This window comes from Vulpes lagopus, chromosome 10 (genome assembly GCF_018345385.1).
Source record: "Vulpes lagopus strain Blue_001 chromosome 10, ASM1834538v1, whole genome shotgun sequence".
NCBI lineage: Eukaryota > Metazoa > Chordata > Mammalia > Carnivora > Canidae > Vulpes > Vulpes lagopus.
Window position 1 is genome coordinate 81,003,575 of NC_054833.1, and position 16,767 is coordinate 81,020,341.

At 53.4% G+C, this 16,767-nt stretch overlaps 1 protein-coding gene across 3 annotated transcripts in view; it reads right to left on the reverse strand.

The window, feature by feature from the left end:
• ACOT11 (acyl-CoA thioesterase 11) overlaps positions 1–16,767 on the reverse strand; it is a 73,698-nt gene that overhangs the window by 34,138 nt on the left and 22,793 nt on the right. Inside the window, exon 1 of one of the 3 annotated variants that reach the window (XM_041772000.1) lies at positions 10,144–10,250. The exons of 1 other annotated variant lie outside the window; for it this stretch is intronic. Coding sequence is in view for 1 of the 2 variants with exons in the window: in XM_041771996.1 (XP_041627930.1) it covers positions 7,753–7,785 (33 nt within the window). In the remaining variant the exon portion in view is untranslated. Of the gene's footprint in view, positions 1–7,752; positions 7,859–10,143; positions 10,251–16,767 lie in introns of those variants that run through there. One more of the 3 variants, XM_041771996.1, reaches the window with a different exon arrangement.

Genomic DNA, 16,767 nt, shown 5'->3' on the forward strand with positions numbered 1-16,767 from the left:
GGAAGTGGGATGGTCTCTGAGCAGTCCACCTGAGCTGTAGGGATCTCAGCATCCCAACCACCATCATCACTCCCACATGGCCTATCCAGAGGGCCTCATGGGCTCAGAAGCCCATCCTAGTCTTTTGTCTGCCTTGCTGAGAACCAGTTTGCATGGTGAGACACACCTCTTAGTCTTAAGTGAGGGGGGTAGGGATCAGTAAACTCTGAATCCCAGGAGGCCCTGGGGTGGGGTTGCTGGGAGCAATGCTGGGCCAGCCCCTTCCCTTGACCCAAAGTCATTTGGTCCTTGGACCCCTTCCTGTCTCTAGCCCTCCTCCCCCAGGCACCCCACTGTCCTCAAAGCCTATAGGCACATCACTCAATCCTAAAACTTGTTGTCTGTGTGTAAAGGCCAGCATGGCCCTAACCTGCATGACACAAGCAGCCTCACGGGACAGGGCTCATTACTACCCCCACAGCCCCATGTTACACACAAGGAAACTAAGGCTCAGAAAGAGTAGCTAGGGCAGCCTGGGTGGCTCAGCGGTTTAGTGCCTGCCTTCAGCCCAGGGCGTGACCCTGGAGTCAGGGATCGAGTCCCACATCAGGCTTCCTGCATGGAGCCTGCTTCTCCCTCTGCCTGTGTCTCTGCCTCATTCTCTCTCTCTCTCTCTGTGTGTGTGTCTCTCATGAATAAATGAATAAAATCTTAAAAAAAGAAAGAAAGAAAGAAAGAAAGAAAGAAAGAAAGAAAGAAAGAAAGAAAGAAAGAAAGAAAGAAAGAAAGAAGAGAGTAGCAGCTAGCCACTTGGCCAGAACCAGCTAGTCTTCTGACTCTAGACCACCCGTTTGTCCCTCCCACAGCAACAGAGAGTAGTATCCTTGGAGAAGGACAGAAGCTGGTCTCCCTACACCCTCCCCAAGGAATCAAATGGAAATTGAGACCCACCTGGTTCAGCTCAGCCCTGGAAACGCTGTAAACCTGAGGCTGCTTTAGGAAGGCTTAAGGGCCACTCCCCTTCCCAACCTCTGACCACTTTCCAGGCTTAGGAATGGGCCACACCTGGCAGGGCCACACCCCCGGGACAGATCACAGCCGGTTCCAGAGGTCACAAATAGGACAGCAGCGAGGAGTGGAAAGGTCAGGGGCGGGGAACATCCCACCCTGAGGAATGGGGCTCTCGGGACCACAGCAGAGGGCCGGGGGTGCCAGCCTGCCAATTCTCTGCGCTTCTGAAAAACCAGACAAGATAAAGCTTTCATGGTGCTTCCCAGACTGCAAAGTGGGTGCACACATGAGGAGATGGGAGACTCCTCAAGCACAGGGCCACAGCTCCCTGGAGTCCCAGTGTTTGCCGAATAAAAGTTGTTATGTATTTAGATCACACAGCGTGAGGTTTTGATAGACAATATATATTGTGAAATGATGACCACAATCAAGGGATTAACACATCCATCAACTTAGAGTTCCCCTGTTTGGGACGGGTGGGGGAGGGGGGGCAGAGATAAGAACACTTGAAATTTACTCTCAGCAAATTTCAAGTGTGTAACTCATTGTTGTTAACTGTGGTCCCCATGCCATACACCAGGTCTCCAGAACTTACTCATCTTATAACTGAAAGTTGGCGCCCTTTGACCAACATCTCCCCTTTCCCCAATCCTGGGCAGAATTTCTTCAGTACCTACCATGTTCCAGGCCTTTGTATACATTATATAATGGCTTTGTGTCCATAACATTATGTAATCCTTGCCCAAACCTTGTGAGGCACAATTAGGCCCCTTGCACAAAACAGGAAAACGAAGACCTGGGCTATCTGAGGGACTTGCCTGAGGGCACCACGTCCCGTGCTGGGATTTTGCTTTGCTCACTTCCAAAGCTGCGTCTCCGAAACAGATGCTTAATGCTTATGTCTGCTGACATTAATGACTTAATGTTGATTTGCTGAGGGCAAACTATTACTATGGAAGAAGCCCCAGGCAGGACATACATATTTCCTGGACAAGGGGGCAGGAGAGGGACTCCTCAAGGTGTCACTCCCAAATTCTCTCACCGTTGCTGGTATAACGAGCTCCTCCCCACGTCTCACACACAGATGCCTCTGCCTGGGCCAGGCTTCCTGACCCAAAGAAGGCCAGGCCAAACCATCACTCCCCCAGGGAGCCTGCCCTGCCCCTAGGCTGGTGAAGGGCCACCCCGGGCTTCGCTCTCTCACAGCCTGGCCACACTCTGCTGTCATCAGTGGTTTGTACCTCTCTCTGTCTCCCCATCAGCCTGGGGGCACCTGAGGGCAGGTCTAGTCTGACTCATCCCAGTGTCCCCAGAGTGCCAGACTCTGGTCCTTTCCATCACTGCCCTGATGCCAACTGCTACCCACAAAGAGGCTGCTCCTGAAGAGTGGCAGGAGCTCACAGGCACGCAGCCAGGGAGACAGCAGAGCCTCAGGCCGACAGCACCATCTGTCCCTGAAGGCACAGGACAGGCCAGGCACAAGGCAGGGGTGTGAGTTCCTCTGCTTAGCCAGGTCGGCCCAGGACAAGGAGAAGTGCCATGGCACGGGGCCCCTGCCCAGCTGGAGCTTAGGCGCCCCCGACGTGATTTGAATTCTCCAACTAGCTCAAAGTGGCTCAGTGCTAGAGCCTTGGTTCTCTTTCATCTGTAAAGCCAGATGAATACCACAAGCCTAGCAGGGCTGGTAGCAGGGCTGCCACCTAGTAGGTACACGGCAAGTTCGTCTTTACCACCTCCTCCAACCAACTGACCCTGTCTTTGAAACATTGAGGAATCAGAAGTCCAGATGAAATGAAAAGAGAAGGACCAATCAACCTCTACCACGGTTGATTGTGTGCCAAGCTCCGCACTCCTCCAGAGTCATTAATCTTGCCAATGCTCTGGCAAGATCTACAGGAACAGACCTGGTTCACAGCTGAGGAAACTAAGAACTCAAGGGTAAAGTGAGTTAGTATGTCTAAGGCAGATCTCTAGACTCATGAGCAGCTGTCCAGAGGTGCTGGGGATGCCAGCATGGCCTGACCAAACACAGGTGAAGGGCAGTGGTGCAGCCTCCTCTAGACCGCTGGTGTGTGTGAGGGGGAAGGTGATCAGCCCCGGATGTGCATTATCAGTGTGCGAAGGTGCACAGGGGAGGCTGTGATGGAGTGGGTCTGAGTGTGACAGCGAGGTCATGTTTTAGATGCAAAGCAGTTCCAGATGTCTCCCTGGCCAGGTCAGGGGCTGGGAAAAAGGTCTCAGCCTGCCAGGTAGGGATTCTAAGTCTCTCACCAGCTTCATAAGCCCAAGTATATCATCTCACTTCTCCATGCCCTGCCTATGGGGGCTGAGCCTATCACCCACCTTCCTGTTATGAGGGGTCAGGGAGTGGATGGGAAAGTGGCCAGGACCTTCGTGGGGCTGCCTGTCCAGAGCGGAACCATGACAATGTGTTTCCCTAGGTCTCTGAGCTTCTCTGAGCACAATGTGCAGGACCATGTACCTTGGCACTAAGCCTGAGGACCAGAGCATCCCCGAGCACCACATGGTCTGGTGGGCAGGACAATACAACTCCTAGCGCTCCAAACCCCAAACCCTGCCTACCAGGCCCAGACCCCTAGCCCGAGGCATACTACTGCCTGCCTGTCTCAGCCCCTCCCACCTGCTCTGCCCTTGCTTGCCCCTGTCCAGGCCACACTGCCCCCCACTCAATAGCTCAGAGGCACCAAGCCCCATCCCAAGCCTTGGAGCCTACAAGTGAATGCCATTCCCTCTGCCTGGAATACCCTTCCAGCCCTTCCTCTGGCTGTCTCCTTCTCAGCTGCTAGGTTTCTATTCAGTTGTCACCAGCTCAGAGAGCCCTCCCCTGACCTCTCTCATTATTCTCTCACAGTTCCCTGAGAGTTTAATGTCAGCAGCGCCACTTAATAGCTGTGTGACCTTGGGCAAGTTACTTAACCTCTCTGTCTCCATTTCGTCTTCAACACGGGCATAGTAACGTTATCTACTCCACAGAGTTGTTGTAAAGAATAAACAAGTTAATGCATGCTTGGCATGCAGGGAGCGCTTATATGGCATTTACGCTCATCATTATTACTGTTCATGGCACTTAGCACAGATTTGGATCGTGTATTTACTTGACTACTTTCTCACTGTGTCTCCTTCATTAGCTGTGAGCACCACACAGCAGCCTGGGTTCATCCCAGAGTACTTAGTACCTGCCATGTGCAAATCCCTGTGGAGGGAACAAGCAAAATTAGTATCACATCCTGAGGCGACGCCATTAATTCTGGGAGCAGGCAGGCAGGATGTGGATGGGTAGAGGAAACGATGGCTGAGCTGGGTTTTGCAGGATGAAGAAGAGTCCTCCAGACAGACTACAAACACTAAAGGCATCTGTCCATGGCTGAGACCAGGGTTCACATGCAGCTCCTGAACAGGCTGAAGCTAAGTGGCTAAGTGTCTGAGTCCTGCCTCTTCCTCCAGGAAACCTTCTGGGACCACTTCAGCACCCTTCTCCCATAGTCACTCATTCATTCACAAGTTTTTGCACTCACACTGTATCATAGGCATGCCCTTTCATTCCTGTGGGTGTCCCTCCTCTACCACAAAGCAGGGCTCTCAAGGCAGACAGGCCCCTGCCTTTTGCTGTCAGGACCAACCTCAAGATGGTGCACAAACCCTTCCCAAAAGTCCAAACTGTCAAGGCTGGTGGAGGCCTCAGAGAACACTCAGAGAGGGGGAGCATGGCCCAAGGTTACATATGAGCAATGGGGTAAAGATAAGATTCTAATCCAGGGGTGGCCAAATGCCATGCCTGAAACCTCCTCACACTCTGTACTAGACCCTCAGTGAGGCTGAGCAGCTGGGCTGGGGAGAACCTCCAGCTGTCCTCAGGTTCAAGGTGAAGCAGTGGGATCCCCGTCAGGAGTCGGCACCAATTCCTGTTGCTCTTTCCGATCTTCCACCACCTGTTGGCAACACTACCAGGGTGCAGGGCCTTCCAAGGAGAATGGGGATCAACAGCTCTATCACCTCTCCCAGAGTAAATAAAGTTCTCAGGAGGTGGCCTTGACCTGGCTAAAACGGAAGCTGAGCAGAGGTTGCCACTCTCCCACTAGGGTACCAGCAGATCACTACCAGCCCAGGAGCGTGGGACTCAGGGCCCAGTAGACAGGCACCCTGGATGGGGAAGGGGAGGGTCTCCACTGAGAGAGGCAAGGGCTGAGACAGGACAGTCGGACCTTTCCAGCACCAGCAGCCAGGCAATCAGAGCTCCCCCGCCACACCTTGTGCCCTCAGCTTGGCAGGCTTACCACCTCACTCACTCATTCACATGTTCCAAGGGCTTGCTGGGTGCCCAGGGGCAGGTAAGAGCCAGAACCATCTAACTCCAAAAGATTCACTATCCACAGTGCCTGGGATGCTGACAAGGGCCCCCAAACCCTGTGAAGCAGGGCTGTGGGCTATCTGTGTGCCCCTTTCCATTCCCAGTTAACCTGGCTTTCTGTGTCCCCAGTGAAGAGAGTTTGGTGGGGTTTTTTATTTGCTTGCTTTTCATTAAAAACTATATATATATAGTTGGTATATATATTGCTTTTTATAGTTTTATGCTTTAAAGATTTTATTTATTTATTTGACAGAGAGAGAGAGAAGCACACAAGCAGGGGAAGAGGCAGAAAGAGAAGCAGGATCCCTGCTGAGCAGGAAGCCCGACCCAGGGCTCTATCCCAGGACCCTGAGATCATGACACAAGCCAAAGGCAGATGCTTAACCGAGTGAGCCACTCAGGTGCCCCTATATATAGTTATCTCTGTAAAATGATAATGATAATGATACATCCTTTCCCCACAATCTTCTCCTCAATTATTGATGGGGATCAATGGGGAGAAATCATGAAAGGCACAAGAGAAGACACAGCCCCATCGGGAATATGTTGTCTGCGCCATGCTCAGGAGATGGGGAGCAGGAGGCCCTGTGGCCCAGATCCCACCCTTGGCCTCACTGAGAAGCTCCGGTGCCCATCCATTTGTTCATTAGGCATTGCTGGGGTTCTGACCATGCCCAGGCCATCTGCTGGGCACAGCGAGAGCAGCCTCCTGGAACTCCCGGTGGAAGAGGTGGACATACACGTCAGGGGGAGACGGAGCTAACGCAGAGGCTCCCTGTGCCCTGGGGAGTCTGGGAAGGCTTTCTAGAGGAGTCAGCATCTGAGCTGAGATCTAAGGGCTCAGAGGTAACTCTCCAGGGGGTGGAGGAGGAGGTGGGAGACTAGGGGCCACCCGAGCAGAAAGCACAGTAGGGACCACAGTGAAGAGGAAAGAACCAAGGTGGTATACCAAGGCAGTGGCAAGCAGTTCGGTTCAGCTGCCACACTGAATGCATAGAGGTGGGGAGGGTGGAATGAGCAGTGAGAAGCAGGCAGAAGCAGGTTTTCAAGATCTTTCTGTGTCAGGTAAGGAACACGGATGTTACACTGAAGGCAGCTGGCTGAGCAGGTGTGGAATAAGCACATTTATCTATTAGAAGCATCCCTCAGTGGAGGGAGATTGGACAGGTGGGATGTGGAATCGGAGAAGCTGGGAGAAGGTGCTCTGGCCAGTGGAGAGGGTGCTGAGGTCTAAGCTGGTTGGCACTCAGCCAGATGGAGGGGGGGATAGGTAAGAAATGTATTTGCCCCTGCTCCCTTTATTTTATTATTTTTTTAAGATTTTATTTATTTATTCACGAGAGACACACAGAGAGACAGAGACATAGGCAGAGGGAGAAACAGGTTCCCTGCAAGAAGCTCAATGTGGGATTTGATCCCAGGACCCCGGGATCACGCCCCGAGCTGAAGGTGATGCTCAACTGAGCCACCCAGGCATCCCATCCCTGCCCCCCTAAAAAGGCGTTTCCTGACAACGTCCTCAGAGGACACCCCCCTCTGTGCCCAGCACAACCTTTGCCAGTCTGTCCTGAACCCTTGTCCTGTTCACCAGATCAAAGGCTCCTGCCAGGTGGGTGATGAGCACTTGTCTCCGTCCCATGCCTCAGCATCTAATCTCAACTCCAAAGTCCCTGGTGAGACATCCCAGGGAAATGTGGGCACCCTGCAGACACCTTTCCAAGGCCCATGCCTGGTCCTGAGCACCTGAGAGAGGTAACCACCCAGAGGCTCCCAGAGCTCGTCCTGCCACACTTGCACTCTCCCTCTTAAATTTTTTTTTTTTTTATGACAGCCACAGAGAGAGAGAGAGAGAGGCAGAGACACAGGCAGAGGGAGAAGCAGGCTCCACGCACCGGGAGCCCGACGTGGGACTCGATCTGGGGTCTCCAGGATCGCGCCCTGGGCCAAAGGCAGGCGCCAAACCGCTGCGCCACCCAGGGATCCCTGCACTCTCCCTCTTACACACACCCCGACCCTGTAGCTCCTTTCAGCACCACTGCCTCTGGGCTCCAAACCCTATCCAGCCCCGAACCCCACAGAGGCATGGGCTCGGATGTCCAGCAGAAGCCACACACGCAGGACATGGCTGGGACAGACACACAGCCCCGGAATAGCATTCCAGACAAGGAACTTCCCCGCAGGCCCTCCTCCCCCCAGCCCTTGGGGCAGCTCATGGCCCCGGGCTGGTTTGGGGATTGCTGCTCACGGTGAACCAGCCCAGGACAGAGAAGATACAGAACTTCTGACTTAGAATGGAAACTCCAATTCTCTTTCGGGATCTCCAGCCCCCAGCACCCCCACGCCCTCACCCCCACCCCGTGGGCCACCCTGCAACCCCCAGCCCGCCCGCATACCCTGCGCAGGTGATTTCCCACATTCTGGATCATCGTGGCTGAGACCCTGCCAACCCGTGGCGCTGCTGGCAGAACCCTGTGAGAGCCGCGGGCCACCTGAGCAGCAGCCCGCTCCGCCTCCAGATGAAGCCTTCGGCCTCTCCTCCCTCCCGCTCCTCCTCCTCCTCCCCACTCCTCCTCCCCCTCCCGCTCCTCCTCCTCCCGAGCCCCCGCCCCTCCCAGCCCAGCAGTTATCACTCAAGGCCTGCCTCTCCCCAGACTGCCCTCTGCCTGCCTTTTCCCAGAGCACCCCACTCCCAGCTCCTGTGCCTGCCTGCTGGAGACAAGGAGAGAGGACACCAACTGGGCCCCAGCCACATCAGGAGGCCGGGTACCCGCTTTATCCCTAGCCACAGCCAAACTTGGTCACCCCCACTTCCAGCCCCTGACAGCCTTCTCACAGGGTCTCCTGGCTCTGTGGTCTTTCCCAGGGGCCAGAAGTTTCCACCTCACAGCCCCCAGCCAGTTAGACTGGCAAAGGTCACCGGCTTCTATCTGTCCACCAGGGCTCGGGCTGGAGGGGGCAGGAAGCCAGGGAGCTGCCAGCAGCCTGCCAGGGACATATCAGGCCCACCTGCTAGGACTCTTCACCCTTGGGAGGGCAGCCCCCAAGTGCAGCCCAGTGGGGCTGTGGCCAGGGCCAGGGCACACCCCCTCCCTCCTTCAAATAAGCAATGTGACTTCTTAAAGTGACATCTGTCAAATCCCACCTCATTAGCTCCACAGGCTTGGGCCCTGTGGACACCCACCCTAGGCACTCTGTAGCCACTCCCGATGGAGAGACTGCCTTGATTCTCTCTTGTCCCTCTCACTTCTGCAAGAGGCTTAATGAGGGGGCCTTGACACTCACATTGGACTTTTCATGATGGAGCACAGTTGCTCCACCTTGGTGGTTCAGAGAAGAAGGCAGGGGAGAGCCAGGCAGGGGAGCTGGAGTGGACAAATGGTCAGGAGTGATAAAGAGCACCACACAATAACCAAGCTCCTACTGTGTCCAAGGCCTCTCCTGGTCCTCGCTCCAACCCCTCGGAAGGTAACCTTGGGGAGGGTAGGTGACACAGCCCAGGGGGCACAGCCACTGAGTGCAAAGCCGTGTTGAAACACAGGTCACCCCATCTGAGGCCTCTGCCCTTCACTGCCTCTAGCTCACACCCCACACCTAAGGTCTCCCCCTGGGCCTAAGACACCTGGCTTCTGGGCCTGAGTCTCTCACTAATGTGCCCTGTAACTCTGAGCCAGTTCCCTCTTGTCTCTGAGCCTCCCTGCTCTGGGAGTCAAGGGCTCTAATGCCCATCCCTATGAGCTCCAGCCTTTCCCTTAAAGAGCTCATGGGTAAAAAAAAAAAAAAGAGAGAGCTCATGGGTCTGTCGGCAGGCAGTTCAGTGTCAACAAATGAGAAATTAAAGTCACACCTTAAAGACTGCAAGACAGTCCAAGGATGGCACTGAGGGCTGGGGAAATCTAGGAGGCTTCCTGAAGGAGGTAGTGCTTTCTGGCCTGAAGACTGAATGGGCTGAGAAAAGGGGTGAGGTGGAAGGGCTAACAGGAACAGAACTGGATATAATAATAGGCAGTAAGGATCCTCATCTTTCAGAGAAAAGCTGGGAATCTGTCGAGCACGGCCTTGAATGCCAGGCAACTGGGCCGAGGAAGCCTCTAAGAATGAAGAACAGGCCCCACATGCTAAAAAGCAATGTGAAATGAACAGGACAGGAATCATGAGACCTCGACTGGGAAGGGACAGCTCATCTCACTGTACCCAGGCAGGCAGCCAGAGCAATTTCAGGGCTTCACTGCACAGATGAGGGAATGAGACCTAGAAGCTTCTGGTCCCCAACCTACTCTCTTACCAGGGCTCCACGATTCACAGATTCACTGGACTCCGTCTAATCCCCCTGTTTTACAGAGGGATACACTGAAGCCTAGGGATGAAAAGTGAGCCACCAGAAGTCTGTGAGGAAGCTGTCTGGACTCCTCATTCCTAACCTCAAGCCTATGGCCTTGTCCACCTCACCCCACAACAAGGCACAAAGTAAGAGAGGCTTCAGTGAGACTTACAAGAGGACCCCCAGCAAGGTTGAGTCAGTACACTGTCAGGAACAAGCAACAGAGAGCCACATCCCTCTGCAGAGGGCTCTCTCCTCCCTACTCTTCACTATAGAACTGACTCGCGTCTCTTCGGCAGTTCTGTTCAGCCTCTGATTCCAGTGAGTATTTCATGGGTATCTGCCTCCCCTCCCCAACTCGCCTGGGAGCCCCCACAAGGGTTGACACCACATCTTACTCATCTCCATGCCCTCTCCCCGTCAGCCCCCAGACCAGAGCCCTAAGCGTAGGAAACACGTAGCACACCTGGATGGATCACAGCACACTGGATGGATCACAGTCCTGGAAAGGTGGATAGAGAGAAGGTCTTAAGCAAGAGTGAGGTCCCCAAATGTCAGCCTGCATCAGCATCACGCAAAGGGCTTTAAAAAAAAAAAAAAAAAAAGATTTTATTTATTCACGAGAGACACACACACACAGAGAAAGAGGCAGAGACACAGGCAGAGGGAGAAGCAGGCTCCATGCAAGGAGCCTGACATGGGACTGGATCCTGGGCCTCCAGGATCACGCCCCAGGCTAAAGGCAGCACTACACCCCTGAGCCACTGGGGCTGCCCTGCAAAGGGCTTTTTAAAATTCAGATTGCTGGGGCAGCCCGGGTGGCTCAGCGGTTTAGCGCCGCCTTCAGCCCAGGGCGTGATCCTGCGGTCCCGGGATCGAGTCCCGTGTCAGGTTCCCTGCATGGAGCTTGCTCTGCCTCTCTCTCTCTCTCTCTGTGTCTCTCATAAAAAAAAAAAAAAAAAAAATCTTTAAAAAAAATAAAATTCAGACTACTGAAAGCAAAAGCTCCAGGAGAGCCCAAGAATTTGTATTGCTAGTAAGATCCCATGCTGCGGGATCCCTGGGTGGCGCAGCGGTTTGGCGCCTGCCTTTGGCCCAGGGTGCGATCCTGGAGACCCGGGATCGAATCCCACGTCAGGCTCCCGGTGCATGGAGCCTGCTTCTCCCTCTGCCTATGACTCTGCCTCTCTCTCTCTCTCTGTGACTATCATAAATAAATAAATAAATAAAAAGATCCCATGCTGCTGGTGCTGCTGGTCCAGAGACCACCCTGTCGGAGCCAGTGAGCTGGGTCAGCCCTCCCACTTCACTTTACAGGTGGAGAGAACAAGACCCAGAGGTTGTTGAGGCGGACTTTGACTGACCATCTCTCTCACCACCACCGTCACTGTCATTATAGCTTTTCCCACACGCCCAGCCCTGTGCAAGCACCTCAGATATGGTACCACCTTTGGGCCTCATCCTTGGAGGAAGGTACTATGATTATCATTCTCCTACAGAGGAAAACTGGAAGCAAAGAGTCATTTGTCTTAAGTCATGTAATTGATAAGAGTTAGCATAAGGACTTGAACCCTGATCTAAGTCCAGAGCCCACAGGTGTAAGCAGCACTCTGTGCAGCCTTCTTACAGCTTATGCAGACCAAGGACTTCTCTAGAGGTGCCTGAACCCTGTAGGCTCACTGCTAGTGTGGGATGAGCTTGTGGTGTCTGTAGTGCAAAGGCCTGGTCCTCAAGTGCACCTCTGGGGAGTCCCATGTCTCAAGAAAGCCTGCCTTTTAAGCCCCGGGACCCCAGGTATTTTCTCCGGCAAGCACTTTGTTTCCCATGTGACATCCTTCCTCTGGCCCCACAGATGGGGCCCTCCTGGCTGGAAGACACATGCCTAAATTCATTCTTCAGGCCCACATCCCAACTCTGCAACCCCACTCGGTGACAAAACACAGAGAAGTAACCTTCATCTATATGCCACAGGGATAGTAGGTTGCCACTGTCTGCCATGGGGCGTCTGTCTCCCCCATCAGAGTGGGAACTCACACAGACAAGGAGTTCATCTGAGTCATCTGAGTCCATAGCATGGGGTGTGCCCAGGACAAGGGTTTAGTGACTGAGTGATAGGAAGGAAGGAAGGAAGGAAGGAAGAGGAGGAAGGAAGGAAAAAGGAAGGAACTGTTGCTGTTGTTGGAAGGAAGGGAGGGAGGTAGGCAGGAAGTGAGGGAGGGAGGAAGAAAGGAAGGAGGGAAGGGGTATAGGGTCAAATGAGGGTATGAATAAGTGAGTACATAACCAAACTCCCAGGAATTCCCTCCGCTGAGCTTTTTAGCCTTTCCAGATAGGACCACAACCTGGGCCAGAACTTGTAACTCTCCCTCACTCCACACACACACACCTACTATCGCAGCCTCCACTTACATACCTCCAGGATAGAAGGACTCACTCCATCTAAGGCTGACTGAACAGTTGAGGTCTAATTGCCACCCAGGTCTTGCCATTACCCCATGACCATGACTCTGGGTCACTCAGGACAAGGCTGCTCCCCTGGTCTATGACAGAAGGCCCAGAGATGGGAGCACATGTCCTGTCCTCTGCCCCATCTAGACTTATTTCTTCCAATCATCTCTAGCCATGGACAGAGCTTCCTCCTGTGTCCTCACACTGGGATTTCCTTTGTTCCTGCTGTTCCCTCTACCCCGGTGCCCTCTGATAGCTCTACCTCCCAACCCTGTCCCCCATCAAAGCCTGGGTCAAATGGCACCACCTCCAGGAAGTCTTCTGTGCCCCTCCTGAGTGGGGCTTCCATCGTCCTCCTCAGTCCCCTCTGTCCCCGCCCCCCCCCACAAACACACACACACACACACACACACACACACACACTTCATAGCCCTTCATTGCTGTCTCATGCTACTTTTTCTCTTCAATTGAGTTGATTTGTGCCAATTTATCTTTCTTGACCTTGAACGGTTGGCAGCAGGGATGGAGCTGATTCATCAGAGTATTCTGTTCCCCGCCTCCCCCTGCAAATACTCAGGGCTTTGAACATAGTAGATGCTCATTAAGTGTCCTGAGAGTAAAGGAAGGGGGTATTGAATGGGAAAGAGCAAGGGAACGGGTGAGTGAGTGAATGGAAGTAAATGCATGTGTACATCAATAATCAAATGAATGAATGAATGAATGAATGAATGAATGAATGAATGTTATCATCTCCTGTTTTCCAAGCTGAAGACTCCAGTTCCTTCGGGGGGCATCCCTTGGGCTGGGTATGGCAGAACAAAGGAAGTTGTGGGATAAATGGGAAGGGGGATAGGATGCAGGAATGAGGTAGTGTGATACCAGCAAGACAGGAAGTGGAGGTGACATCAACATTGCTCCAGGGCTGCCCACCCCCCTCAGAACTATAGCTCTTTACAGAGAAGCTGGGCAAGGAAAGCAGTGGGAGTCGGGTTCAACAGTACAGAGGAGAGAAGACATGGGTGGCGGAGACAGGGAGGAAGGGTGCCAACAAGCCACAGAGGCCAGATGCGGGATGCATGAGCCGAGTACTGGACCTGTCCAGCCAATCCTAACCTCCGCACTGCCTGGCGGGCTCAAACGCCCTCTTCATGTCCCTCTCTCACCACCTGCATCTGCTGGGGCTGGAACCAGCTCCTGGGCCCAGATGCTGGGGGTCTGGGCCCAGCTGCCAGGGTCTCTGGACTCAGCCTCACTTCCTGGACTGGACCCTTGCAGGGAAGTTGCCCTCACAGCAAGAGCTACTGCTCCCTCACCAACCCCAGGTCCAAGTGAGTCACATTGGCGGGGGCCCTGTGGACTCAGAGTCCTGCGTGCATTGGCCCCTCCCAGGGCCAGCCCCACCCCAGCCCCAGCCCACTGAGAGGCCGGCCCATCTCAGCTCAAGTCTAGGATGCTTCAGGCCTCAGCCTGCCCAGGCAAGCGGCACCGGGCACCAGGTTGCATGTCTGGCGCCCAGTCCTGGGGAGAGGCAGATCTGTCTGAGCGAGGGCTGGGACCCGGGGGGAGCCAGGAACAGGAGAATCCCAGAGGGTGCGGTCCTTCGGTCCTTCACTGGCAGGGAGGCAGGGAGGCAGGGGAGGGACAGCCTGACCTGGGGGTCTTACCCTAGAGGTGGAACCCTGTAGACGCCACAGCTCGCGGGGCGGAGGCCAGGGGAGCGTTGGAGGAGCAGCTCGCGAGCGCGGCTCCGACCCGGGCGTGCTGGGTCCCAGAGCAGAGCCTGATGGGGGAGGCGGGGCGCGGCGGGGCGCGGCCAGGGCGAGCTCCCGCGGGCTCTGGTCCCCCCTTCCCCGGCACGGCGGCACCGCGGCAGGGCTCGCAAAGGCCAGCGCCCCGGGCCGGCGCCAGACACCCGGCCCGCCAGGCGTCAGCCCCGGGGCGCGCGAGCAGAGCCAGAGCCGGAAACGCGGGCGCCGGCGGGCAGGGTCCGCGTGGGGCGGCGGGCGCCAGGGCGCAAAGGTCTCCTGCTAAAGCAGCTCCGCAGCCCGAGACCCTCCCCGCTCTGCATTCGCGCCTTCACCGAGCACCTGCTGCGTGCGGAACACCGAGCCGGTGCCGGGGCCCGCTGCTGGGCCGCGCGCACTGTCTTGCCCGGATGGGTATTGATGCAAAACCCATGAAAATGGACAGTTGAGAAAAGAACAAAGAAAATGAATACCATCCACGGTCTCTTCCCTCAGAGAGAGTCACTGTTAATAATTTAAATGATTTAAGGTATGTGGGATCCCTGGGTGGCTCGGCGGTTTGGCGCCTGCCTTTGGCCCAGGGCGCGACCCTGGAGTCCCGGATCGAGTCCCGCCTGGGCTACCTGCACGGAGCCTGCTTCTCCCTCCTCCTGTGTCTCTGCCTCTCTCTCTCTCTCTATGTCTATCGTAAATAAATAAATAAATAAATAAATAAATCTTTTAAAAAATAATTTAAGGTATGTGCTTCCAACTGGACTAGAGCTGAAAGGTGAAGGCTGCCAACTGGGGACATGGAGGCACCCCTCCCCCACACAGGGTGTCTACATGTTATATGATGTCATATGATACGATGTGAAATATATGATATGCTCATAGGCATAAGGAGCTGCCTAGGGGATCCCTGGGTGGCTCAGCGGTTTAGTGCCTGCCTTTGGCCCAGGGCGTGACCCAGGAGTCCCGAGATAGGGCCCCTCGAGGGGCTCCGGGCATGGAGCCTGCTTCTCCCTCTGCCTGTGTCTCTGCCCCCCTCTCTCTCTGTGTGTCTATCATAAATAAATAAATAAATCTTTTTTTTTTTAAAGGAGCTGCCTAGAAAAATCTCCATCAGTATTCATGTTTGGGGGACACCCTCATCTGCACCTGACAGAGGTTGATGGTGGTCCCTGAAAGACACTGGATCTTGGGAGGAGGAGCCTGGCAGTAGGAGTGCATTCCACCCCGGGGTTGGGAGAGGTGGAGGATCAGACGTTGTAGACACCTCACAGAGGCTGGTACTTGAACCCCTGCCTCAGCCCCTCCCTGGAGGAAAGGACAGTCTGCAGACATAGAGCTGCCATGCTGCCACACCCAGGGGCCCAATCCATGCCCAAGTCACAGGATGGGGCACTTTCCCTATCGCTTTGCTCCGCTGTGCTCTCAGAGCACCCTACAGGTACAAGACTGTCAGGGCTGGAATGATGGGGCACCCCATGCACGGCGCTCCGCAGTAGCATGGACAAGTAGTGTGGCCTGTCTCTGGCGCAGCTAGCAACACTAACGCAGGGGCCTCAGCTCAGCAGAAGCCCCCCTGTCAGCAACAGCACATGACATCTGAGATTGCTTTCTGAGTGCAGCAAGACACTTTGGGGACACCCAGAAAACACGCAGGACGATGGACTTGTCAGGGAAGGAGAATTCCCACACTGGCAGGATGGCTCTGGGCTGGCATAAACCATGATTTGATTTTAATGTGGCACTACTTATAATCAAATGGTGAATGCTAGAGATATTCAAGTTATCTAAAAACAAATGACCAGGGACACCCAGCTGGTTCAGTCACTAGAGCATGCAACTCTTGGTCTCAGGGTTGTAAGTTCAAGCCCTGCACTGGGTATAGAGATTACTTTAAAAAAATTTTTTTTTAATAAATAAAATTTTTTTAAAAAAGTGACCATATTGGATATACTGTTTTGTAATCTACTTTTTTTTCTTTCTCAACAATTATCATAAATGTTTTTCCATAATTTTTGTATCTATATAGTATTTCTCTTTATGGGTCTTTTTAAAAAAAAAAAAAGATTTTATTTATTTATTCATGAGAAAAACAGAGAGAGAGAGAGAGAGAGAGAGAGAGACAGAGGGAGAAGCAGGCTCCATGCAGGGAGCCTGATGTGGGACTCGATCCCAGGACTCCAGGATCATGCCCTGGGCCAAAGGCAGGCGCTAAACCGCTGAGCCACCCAGGGATCCTCTTTATGGGTCTTTTTGAAGGTATTTCTTTTTGCCTTAGAGCTTTATTGAAATATTGTTACATACAATGAACTGTACATATTTGAAGTATATAATCTGGCAAGTTTTGACATACATATTATGTATACATATATATACACATATATATCCATGAAAGCATCACAGTCAAGATAATGAACGTATCATCACCCCTAAAACTTCCTATGGCCCTTTGTCACCTCTCCCTCTGCCTCACACTGCCCCCTCCCCCACATCTCCCGGCAAACAATAGTCTGCCTCTGTGTCACTCTGGATTAGTTTGTGGCTCTAGAATGCTACCTAAATGGAATCACACAGTGTGCATTCTTTTTTGTCTGGCTCCATTCACTCAGCATAATTATTTTGCAATTCATACATATGTCACACACACCAATAATTTGTCCCTTTCTATTGCCGAGTAGAATGTCATTTTACGGTTGTAGCATGATTGGGTTCTTCACTCACTTTTTGACAGACTTTGGATTGTTTCTCATTGCTGGCTAGTATACACATAAAACTAATATGAACATTCATGTTCAAATCCATGTGTGGACATATACAGTCATTTCTCTCAGGTAAATACCTAGGAGTGGAATGGCTAATATGATGTATGTTAACATTTTTTAAACTGCCAAAATATTTCCACAATG